Here is an 11,836-nt window from a genome sequence, read left to right as displayed (position 1 = left end):
TTAGCTAACAGGCAGCTGGCTTTTAGCTCATTGCAGTTAAAGGCTCATGCACTAAGTTACAGAAGCCCCAGGTTTGATCCCGCCCGGGGTCTGTTGGCATTACAAGTGGGGAATTAAAGAGATAGCTCCCTATTAGGCACATAGGTTACATTCACACTATGCCTGTGTGTATCATATAATACTTAGAGATGGGCAAATGTGTTTGCTTAATTTGAAACTTGTATGAATGTTCCAGATTCCAGGATTCAACTCAAACTCTAACATGATTGCTTCATATTTCACTTAGGGGACACTTTGAGCAAAGAAGCAGGGAGGAGCCGGTGAGGAAAACAAATCTTGTGAAAAAAGGAACTGAGAGGGAAAGACAGTAAAAGCTGACTGGAAATAGAAATACAGTATATATGTTGCATACAGAGTACTCATTTGTCCTAGCCTGGCCTTCTTATGGTAGTAAAAATTCCCAACTCTTTCAAATGTGTCCTATCTTTCACATTTCTTTATAAACAGTAACTAATTCTGTCCCAATCACTCTGTCAGATTCCAAGGCAGATAGCTTTCACCTTGGTACAAGGTTTGCCAGTCTGGCCAAGCCTTTGCTGTGTAAGAGTCACACCATGCAGACCTGCTAATAATTTATCTTCCTCCCCACTGACTCTAAGCGCCTTGATTTAACGAGCTCCACAGTAACTTGGGACATAACAGTAGTGCCACCTATAGGGGAGAAGGAAGCGCTGCTGATTCTGGGTTCACAGTGGTTTTCAACCTGTGGTGCATGGACCCCTGGGGGTCTACAGTCTAAGATTAAGTCTAAGTCTAAGATTTCAAAAGGATTTCAACCTCCATTTGAAATTTTTTAGGGTCTGCAACTGGAAAAAGGCTGAAAACCACTACACTACAATGCTTCCTCTTTTACAGGCAGTGCTGATGTCAGTTGAAAGAGTCAGCAGGGCTGGGGCTGTCTGGTGCAGGTCAGGGGTGGCAAGTGTTTTGGGAGGAGGAGAAAGAAAAGACTAGGTGGGGAATCAGCCAATTCCAACTTACTTTCCCAGTGCCCAGGTTCGCATCTAGAGCACTGGTAGTTTCAGATCAGCTTAAAAAAAAATCCACTCATCCTCATCCACTTTAAAATGTGGGTGATGGAAGTGTTTCAGGCATGTGTGCCAGAGAGTGTATTTGTAAGAGTCACCCATAAAACATCTGTAAGCTGCTCCTAAGCTTGGAAAAGTCTCTCTATTTGTCCACCAAGTGTTCTCCCCCAGCCCCAGCCGTCAGATTCCTCTCTAAAACTGACCTACTTCTTCCAGGTTTCAGAGTAGCAGCCGTGTTAGTCTGTATTCGCAAAAAGAAAAGGAGTACTTGTGGCACCTTAGAGACTAACAAATTTATTAGAGCATAAGCTTTCGTGAGGTGAGCTGTAGCTCACGAAAGCTTGTGCTCTAATAAATTTGTTAGTCTCTAAGGTGCCACAAGTACTCCTTTTCTTTCTACTTCTTCCAGGAATCCTTCCCAATCTACTCTCCTCTCCAATAATCCTCCATATCCTCTAATATAAGACCATGTCCGATCTTTTGTAATTTGTAAGCTGTTCGGGGCATGGGACGTGTCAATCTATGTTTGTACAGGAATCTGCAAATCTACAACAATATAAGTGAACAACAACAGTACTTATTAACTATTAAATGAAATAAGGTGGATTGTTCTGGGTTTCAAATTAATAACAGTATCCCGAACTCTGCTGCCTTCCAGAGTTTAATTAGCCCAGGTTATGGTTGTTACTGAGTTAACCTTGTATGATCCTTTTAATAGTAACCTGAAATGTGCTCTCCATCCTTTCACCCCTCTGCTCTGACTGGCTACTACAAATCCCTCTGCTCTGATTGGCTACTGCCCTCAGAACTTCCCAACTCCTCACACCAAACACAGACATGTCAGTTTCTTACCCCTCAGTTCCGACTGTAACCCTGGCCCACACCTTCTCAGTATCAGCCCCTGTCCTCGTCCACTGGAGAAGGCTCAAGCAAGGACACTGCTTAGCCAGGGAAGGGGCAGGTCAAGCAGTAGGGTTAAGTCATTCATTCATAAACTCATGACACTACATGGCACCTAGCACACCATGTGGGTCCCAGCCTCTTTCTGGGGGCAGGGTGGTAGGCAACATGAACAGGCTCTGTCTCTGAGCCCGCAAATCCACCACTGCTGCGAGATTCCACAATAAACTGGTGCGTGGGGTAGGCATGGGGGAGAAGACTCATGAGATCACCCCCTTATTTAGGAGAGTTTGGTATCTCCCGTTTCCTGGACACCCAAGAGACAACACAATAAGCTGTTTCAGCTGGCATAATTAGCACTGAGTCTCCACTCCCACTCCTCCTGCACATTGGTCTCTGGAGACCCCAAGACCCCAGAGTGACCTGGGTGTCACAGAGATGTGGTGGGAGCACCACGCCTTCTGGGAATAGCATGCAGTTCACCGCAGACGAGGGAGGTACCATGGAGAAACCAGAGGGCAGCTCTGTGTCACAAGGTGATGAGTATGGTAATGTTTAGGGAAGTAGGGAAAAACGGGTATTTGTATTTGTCCTTTAGGGCAAAATCACATCACAGTTGTGTAGCCCCAGGATTATTATTTTATGTATTATTTTTATTGATGGTAGCATCCAAAGGCCCCATTCAGGATCTAGACCACGTTGTCCTGGACACTGTACAAAGCACACATGGTCCCTGCTCTGAGCAGCTCACAATTAATTTAAGAGAACAGAAGAACTGATGGGTTCTGAACTCAGGGTCTCCTTTACTAAACCAGTGTTTTCATTGTCTGCAGACTATGATTAAGGGGTCTGCAAAAGACCACTGAAAATAAAGTTCACTAGGTTGGTGGCAGGATGTTGCAAAAATCAGAAATGAGATTTGATTCCCCTGCCTTGTGTAAATTTGGGATTGTTTTCAATCCAGGAAAGCACACAGGATAAACTTTTTAGAAACCAGACCTAGCAGCTGCCTAGGGGTTATAATTCTAGTTGCAATTACAGGTCTTGTTAAGAAGGACTTTAGAGGATGAAATCTTGATGAAAGAAAATACTCAAGGCTGCAGATATATTCTTGGGTTGGTAGAAGGTATTTTGGTGTATGTGAACAGCAAAAGCTTCCAGGATCAGCTAGAAAACAATAGATTAACTATTAGGAAAAATTTAAAGACAGTGGGTCTGATTCTCTTCTCATTTACTGTAGTTTTACCCTGCTGTAATCCCATTGACAAAGTCAGAGGACCATCAGGCCCATTTTACTATGCAAACTCTACTGCCAAACAGGAAGTGAGTTTTGAAATTGTTGCAGCCTCTCTAAAAGTAGTGGTTAGAGATCAGATACGTATTACAGGGTCTCAAGTCAGCAAGCCTGCCCACCTTCCCAAACTCAGCGGCCATGCAATGAAATTCAACGGACTTAATGAACATCGCCACGCAGCCCATGACAGTGCAAGTCAAGACAGTCTCAGCCAACCTTCTATCCACTCTACAGAGCCCTCTTGTTCTGAGTATGTGCAAAATTAGCAGATCTTAATCATAATTGCTCCAGTGATTACTAGGAAATAGCTGCTCTCGTCTCTTTTATTTTTGATTAGCCAGGACCTTCACCTGAAGTCCAGGCTTCCCTTGTCATCTTCCTCTCAATGCGCTGATGCTCCACTACCTGAAATTAAATCAGCAACTGAAACTCATCAGTTTATTACACCTCCTGGTAAGATCAGATTTCAGCAATCTCCCACATTTGAGTAAATTGTAAAGAAAAACAGGAAAAGATAATTTACTTGCAGGGCAGAATGTATCTCGGCTCTGTTCAGGTGTTATTTCATACACAGACACAGCCTACTGCTGATCTCACACCAGTTTTACCAGTCTGAATATAGTCAAAAATGAACTCATCTTCCTTCCAAACTTCTTGTCTCTTCGTCCCTGACAGTACCACCCTCTTCCCAGTCACTCAGGCCTGTAACCTGGGTGTCATTTGTGACGTTGCTTTCTCTAGACTTCAGGCTGTATCCAAATCATGTCACATTTTCCTTAAATGATTCAGCTTTTCTCTCTGCCTAACCTGCCAAAGCGCTGAATGCTCATCATCTCATGCCTTGTCTACTGCAACCTCCTCTTTTGGGCGTAAGTACTGCAATCTTGTACCACTTAGCCAACATCATCTTCCTAACTCATTGCTTCAATCACGTCGCTCTCTCCTTTGAGTGCTTCCACTGACTCCCCCATTTGCACCACATGAGAAACAAATTCTGGTTCTTCCCTTGCCAGTCACGATGAATTATTATTGATTATGCAGACAAGCAAGAAAACATGAGTTAGGATTTTCAAAAGCACTTAAGAGACTTAGGAAAACGGCAAAGCTCCTAAACCACATAGGCTCATTTGAAAATCCAACCCAAATCCCTGCATCCAGAAAGTTGAGGCCAAAATCTGGATGGTGAAAAATAGACATCTAGCAGGTCAAAATGAGGGATAGGAAGCAAAGGAGATAGCAGTAGAATAAGGTGCAGGAATCGAGCATCCTTGTAGCAAGGTCCAATGATTCATTTTGTTTCTGTGATAATCTTGTTTGTAAGTTACATATTTCAGGAGAGGGGTTTGTTTATTTTTGGTTGGTATAATCAGATGCAAGACAGTGAGCAAATTATAGTGACACAGGAGTGCTATTATACTTAAGGTTGTGTCACAGCTTCTGTTTAAAGGTTCATAGAATCATAGACTATTAGGGTTGGAAGAGACCTCAGGAGGTCATCTTGTCCAACGCCTTGCTCAAAGCAGGACCGACCCCCAAATAAATCATCCCAGCCAGGGCTTTGTCAAACCAGGCCTTAAAAACCCCTAAGGATGGAGATTCCACCACCTCTCTAGGTAACCCATTCCAGTGCTTCACCACTCTCCTAGTGAAATAGTTTTTCCTAATATCCAACCTAGACCTCCCCCACTGCAACTTAAGACCATTGCTTCTTGTCCTGTCATCTGCCACCACTGAACAGCCGAGCTCCAGCCTCTTTGGAACCTGCCTTCAGGTAGTTCAAGGCTGCTATCAAATCCCCCCTTACTGTAATCCCCTAGGTCCTTTTCTGCAGAACTGCTGCTTAGCCATTCAGTCCCCAGCCTGTAGCGGTGCATGGGATTCTTCCATCCTAAGTGCAGGACTTTTCACTTGTCCTCATTTAACCTCATCAGATTTCTTTTGGCCCAATCCTCCAATTTGTCTAGGTCACTCTGGACCCTATCCCTACCCTCCAGCATATCTACCTCTCCCCTCAGCTTAGTGTCATCTGCGAACTGGCTGAGGTGCAATCCATCCCATCCCAGCACTCTGCTTGATACCAGCTGCCAATTAGACACTGAGCCATTGAACACTACCCGCTGAGCCCGACAATCTAGCCAGCTTTCTATCCACCTTATAGTCCATTCAATCCATACTTAAACTTGCTGGCAAGAATACTGTGGGAGACCATGTCAAAAGCTTTGCTAAAGTCAAGATATATCATGTACACCACTTTCTCCATATCCACAGAGCCAGTTATCTCATCATAGAAGGCAATCAGGTTAGTCAGGCTGACAGGCTGGCAATCAGGTTGACAATTCAAAGTCCCCTAAAATTGACACACTTACTGGATTCCTTTGAAAATTGGTGTGCCTTAGGAGGGGGCGGAGTAGGGTTAGTGAACCAAATTTGGGATAAAAAATATAATTATTTTTCAAAAAATCTCTAGGATGTTTTGTGACATTGCATTCCATATGCTTTATGGAAGTATGCTTACGAATATGACATAACTGGAATATGCTTTACGCTAAATACTCTTTGTATGGTGTTATTAGAAAGCTTGTAATATACTAAGTGTGTTCATCCTACTTGTTTGCATGTATTATTTCTATATCTGGAGTTAAGAGAATAAGCTATAAACTTATATCACTATGTAAACATATTAAGTGGAGGCCATTAAGAGTGCTCCAGAAACAAATGTAAATGGCCCTAGTTACTTGAAAGCCTTCCTGTGTATGTGTGGGCCAGCCCATGGGGAATGGAGACTAGGGGTCTTACAGTGACATGTGACCATGTCACCTGATAATGAAATCCATCTTAAATCTGGTACATTTCCCTTTAGAAGGAGGGTTGGGGATCCAGAGAGACAAAAGATTCCCGCCTTCTGCCCAAGCTATACAAAGGGGTGGAGCAGGACAAAAGGGGCTGTCAGTCATGAGAAACCCCTGCTTATCACCTGAGATGTCTGCTGGATCTAACAAAGACTGTACCAGGGGAAAGGATTGGGCCCAGACTAGGAAGAAATCTAGTCTGTGAAAGAAGCTTATTGGAACATCTTTGAGGGTGAGATATTACCTGTAATCAGTTTCTTAATGTATTAGGTTTAGACTTGTGTGTTTTGTTTTATTTTGCTTTGTGACTTATGTTGTTCTGGCTGCTATTACTTGAAAAACCATTTAAACCCTACTTTTTATACTTAATAAAATCACTTTTGTTTATTAATAAACCCAGAGTAAGTGATTAATACCTGGGGGAGCACACAGCTGTGCATATCTCTCTATCAGTGATATAGAGGGTGAACAATTGACGAATTTACCCTGAGTTTACAGAGTAAAATGGATTTATTTGAGGTTTGGATCCCATTGGGAGCTGGGTGTCTGGGTGCTGAAGACAGGTAACCTGCTGATCTGTTTTGTTTGTGTTTTATTTTTGCTCAGAGCTAGAGATGCTTCCATTGCTTTGAAATCTGGATTGCCTCATAGGGGCGTGGGGTAGCATGAGTGACCCAGATTTGGGTTACACATCTGGCCAAAAGAAGCTGTTTTCCTTCTGCTGCCCTGTATTGTTAAACTGAGAGGTACTTATGATTGATGGAATCACAGAACGCATTGATATTGATGGCTCAATGAATTCACCCTTCAATTAACAAAACTAAGGATAAGTTAATGACAAGACCCCACCTAAAACCAAGAAAGATTTGGCCTGGGTGGCTGAAGGTTGCAACAATTTGTGAATCATAGTTGGCAATTGTATACTGGGGGGAATGTAATCAAAATATTTGGGTAAAATATTAGACATGTGAATGCTTCCATGGATGGGAGGAGTATTAGTGGGTGAAGGAATAAGAGAGTAGGGGGAGAGGGTTTGGGGCTCTGGCAAGGGAAGGGGGCTTATAGGAAGGGGGATTAATGGGGATGGGTGGTAGGGGTGAGGAGAAAGGTTGGGGGCTCAGGTGACGGTGCTAAGGGTAGTGGAGAGGTGGAATACTGGGAAGGGAGGCGTGGGGATAAGTGACAGGGGACTGGGGAAGAATAGGGGTAAGGGTAACAGCCCCACATGCTCCCCTCCTGTGAGTGCCCATATCTGGGGGGCTCTTACATTTCTATGGGTGTCTGAGTCCCTTCTCTGCCCCACTCATCTGAGCCAGGATATGGGGGTCCTTAGCCCACTCCGGGTGTCTCTGTTATAATAGAACATGTTTTTATTTTATGGAGAGGTTTACTGTGAACACAGAATCATAGACTTTAAGGTCAGACTAGACCATTATGATCATCTAGTCTGACCTCCTGCACAACGCAGGCCACAGAATCTCACCCACCCACTCCTGTAAGAAACCCCTGACCTATTTCTGAGCTATTGAAGTACTCAAATTGTGGTTTAAAGACTTCAAGGTGCAGAGAATCCTCCAGCAAGTGATCTGTGCCCCATGCTGCAGAGGAAGGCAAAAAAATCCCCAGTGCCTCTGCCAATCTGCCCTGGAGGAAAATTCTTTCCCGACCCCAAATATGGCGATCAGCTAAACCCTTAGCATGTGGGCAAGACTCACCAGCCAGACACCCAGGAAAGAACTCTCTGTAGTCACTCAGATCCCACCCTATCTAGTGTCCCATCACAGGCCATTGGGCATATTTACCGCTAATAGTCAAAGATAAATTAATTGCCAAAATTAGGCTATCCCATCATGCCATCCCCTCCATAAACTTGTCAAGCTTAGTCTTGAAGCCAGATATGTCTTTTGCCTCCACTGCTCCCCTTGGAGCTGTTCCAGAAATTCACTCCTGTGATGGTTAGAAACCTTTGCCTAATTTCAAGTCTAAACTTCCTGATGGCCAGTTTATATTCATTTGTTCTTGTGTCCACATTGATACTGAGTTTAAATAATTCCTCTCCCTCCCTGGTATTTATCCCACTTATATATTTAGAGAGAGCAATCATATCTCCCCTCTTTCTTCTTTTGGTCAGGCTAAACCAAAACCACAGCAGAATAGGCAGCAGCTGGTCTAACCAAACTTTTGTTATATCAGGTGGGAGTGGGGGAGACCTTTTTTTCCTCTTTGTTCTTTAATAGTATTAGATGGAATCCTCTGAGTGAGAGTGAATGGGTTGTAAAGGAGGTGAAGAGCTTGTACATTTTAGCAACGATGAGGTAGGCAGCGTAAAGGTACATGTGTTAATGGGACGTATTGGAGCATTGCTGAAAGAGGGCAGAGTTAAGGTTGCATGGGCAACCTTTACTGTGAATTTCCTGGTTTCAGAAGTTAGAATTTTGATCAACTCAATATTCTACAAGGGACAACATACCACCAACCAACCTTAACTCTGCATTAATGTAGTTTTTTTGCCACTGAATAACACGAAAGTGCCTGAAAGCTAACTGAAAGAAGGGAGCTTTGAGGAGGAGTTTGAAGAAAGTGAGAGACATTTCAAGACACAGGAGAGGGAAGCAGAGAATTCAGCATGGGATTATGAAATTATTGTTTACTCTGCTAGTCTGAACAGTGGCAGAGCTGAAAGTCAGATGGGAATGACTGCTTAGGCCATTTAATATTTGGTGAGTTGCTATAATAGCTTATGAAGCTAACTTTAAGAGGCTAAGATGTAAAGTCAATTCATATTTATCCAGATCCCTCTTAATATTAACCTTCCATTCTCTGAAATTGGGTTGGGACAACAGTGGTGCATAATTTACATGGAAACATGGCAACAGCTGTATGAGATCAGATCTGTGGTCAGGACTGTCCCTAAACCAAATGGTGCCCCAGACAAGGAGTGTCTTCAGCCCCCCGCCACTCCTCCATTTGTTAAACTTTTGACTACCTTATTTTTTTATTGTATTGGTAGCCTATTTCAGGACTTTGATACACAATTTGCATGAATGATTTATCCCTGTCACATAAAATTATAAATTTGCACGCTAGAATCTGTAAATGTGTATTTATTCATGCGATATATGAGCAAATAAAAAAAATCATTTCCTCTAGGCTTATAGAAAGTTTTTGATTTTAAGAATATCTGAAATGTATTAAGCTCAAGAAATTGAACTGTGCACCTACATTGGGTGGACCAGTATTAAATAACGTTACAATAGGTACAGCCTTAGAATGTTAATCCTAGTCCTTTAGTTCAAAAGGTCGCTTTTCTTGCCTTTGCCCTCGTGAACTGAAGCACAGCATCAGAGAGATGCAAAGACTTTTCAAGCAATAAAATAGCAAGTGATGTCAGTCTCTCATCAGCCATTGTCGATTCAAGACACGTTTTAATGAGCCAGAGCTTCAAAAAGCTGTGCTCACCACTCACGACGGTGGCCTGATGCGTGATCAGAATCCTCAAAGCTACCCACACATTAGGAAAAGTGTCCTTCAGCTGTGTATCATGAATGAATTGGAGAACTTGGAGTGGAGAGTACTTCTTGTGTAGCAAAATGGACACTCGAGCAGTATCAATGAGCGAGTAAAAAAACTCCCCCTTGAATTTTCCTTCTGAGCTTCCCATCACCTCATCTCTGCTTTTGTAACCAAACTGTCTCTTCTTCCAATGAATATGAGTTTCCTTAAAGACAGGCTCAACTCCTAAGTTTTCAACCATTTCTTTGGCAGCAGTGTTGGCATCTTCAAATCCGTTCTCTCTGTAGGCCACAACAAAATCAAGGCAGCTTCGCATCAGAGTAACAGCAGTCGTGATGTCCATTGATTGAGTGTGTAATGCCTTGCTTACAAAGTTACTTGGAACAGGATATCGTGCCAATTGAGATTAGAAATTTGAAGTCAGTTATCTGGTTTGCCAGGCTTTGTGCCTAGTATTGGATTCCAGCCTTGGCTTTACTTGACTGCACTAGTAAACCTCAGTCACTTGGTACCTCACTGGCCTTACACTGTCAATGCGGCTCTTCCAGCAAGTGTCCCTTAGTGGCTTCATGGTCAAATTTGTAACATTGTCCGTGATGATCTTCCACCTGATATTGATGCTGAAAACACATTTAGATTTGAAATTAGATTAGACTTGAAATTAGATGAAGGTTTCTAACCATCAGAGGAGTAAAGTTTTGGAATAGCTTTCCAAGGGGCAAAAGATCTATCTGGCTTTAAGATTCTACTCGATAAGTTTATGGAGGAGATGGTATGATGGGATAATGTGATTTTGGTAATTAATTGATCTTTAAATATTCAGGGTAAATAGGCCTAATCCCCTGAGATGGGATATTAGATGGATGGGATCTGAGTTACCCAGGAAAGAATTTTCTGTAGTATCTGGCTGGTGAATCTTGCCCATATGCTCAGGGTTTAGCTGATCGCCATATTTGGGGTCGGGAAGGAATTTTCCTCCAGGGCAGATTGGAAGAGGCCCTGGAGGTTTTTCGCCTTCCTTGTAGCATGGGGCAAGGGTCACCTGAGGGAAGATTCTCTGCTCCTTGAAGTCTTTAAACCACGATTTGAGGACTTCAATAGCTCAGACATAGGTGAGGTTTTTCGTAGGAGTGGGTGGGTGAGATTCTGTGGCCTGCGTTGTGCAGGAGGTTGGACTAGATGATCAGAATGGTCCCTTCTGACCTTAGTATCTATGAAACAGAACATATATTCTTTGCAGTACTCCAAGGAGAGATACTGAATCTAAAGAAGATGACGCTGCATCTGACACAACCAGGTTGAGGCAATGGCAGTCACGAGGCATGAAGAAAGCTCTTGGATTCAGCACAAGGATCCTTGCCTGGATGCCACTGTTTCTTCCCTTCATGTTCACACTGTTATCATAGCCTTGGCCGCGGTAGTCCTGAAGCTTTATTTTATTCTCATTCAAAGCGTTCATAAACAGTTCTGTTAGGCCTTATCCAGTAGGGTCATTCACAGACTAGAAGCAGATAAAGTGTTCCTTTACTTTACAGCCATCCTCATCGTCAACAAATCTTATAAATGACATCTTTTCACTGTGACTAATTTCGGGAGTGCAGTCCATTATTACAGCATAGTATTTTGCTTTGCCAAGCTGCATCAATGCATTATCAAGCATCTTCGTTGTCGTCAGATTAATCAATTTGTTTTGAATTGTTTTGCTGCAGCAATGGTCGATAGCTTCTTTACGAACTACTCAACATACATACTCATGACATTTTCGTATTTCCCAAGGAGCTCTACCAAACCAAGGAAATTACCATTATGTTCAGTGAACAACTTATCTGATGAACCCCGGAAAGCCGAATTAGTCTTTGAAAGGAAGAGGGTAATTGAGATCAGACACTTGAGCACATTCCTCCAGTGCTGGGTTTCTACATTAATAATGCACTTGTTTTCTACATCTATGCATTTATTCAGCTTGAGCCTGGACTTGACCTCCATCCATTTGGAGGCCATGAAGTAGTCGGATGACTTTTCATGTTGCTTGAGAGCATCAGCCAAGTAATGCCAGTCATTGTACCTGGAAAGAGCAAGCAACGATTTGGCATTCTTGTCAAATATTTTGCAACAAGAACAGAACACTTTGTCAATTGATTTCGAGTAAACTAGTAAATGCCGATTCATTTTCTCACCATTCTCAAGCATTC

General features: G+C 42.9%; 1 protein-coding gene across 1 annotated transcript in view; it reads left to right on the top strand.

The window, feature by feature from the left end:
• The first annotated feature begins 2,250 nt into the window (after positions 1 to 2,250).
• The window catches only part of SPATS1 (spermatogenesis associated serine rich 1), a 34,004-nt gene continuing 24,418 nt past the window's right edge, over positions 2,251 to 11,836 (top strand). Inside the window, 3 exon segments of the mRNA XM_043510157.1 lie at positions 2,251 to 2,536; positions 3,376 to 3,532; positions 3,620 to 3,735. Of these exon segments, the coding sequence (XP_043366092.1) occupies positions 2,251 to 2,536; positions 3,376 to 3,532; positions 3,620 to 3,735 (559 nt within the window).

The sequence above is a fragment of the Dermochelys coriacea genome, chromosome 3 (assembly GCF_009764565.3).
Source record: "Dermochelys coriacea isolate rDerCor1 chromosome 3, rDerCor1.pri.v4, whole genome shotgun sequence".
NCBI classification, from domain to species: domain Eukaryota; kingdom Metazoa; phylum Chordata; order Testudines; family Dermochelyidae; genus Dermochelys; species Dermochelys coriacea.
This window is presented reverse-complemented; position numbering and strand designations above follow the sequence as displayed.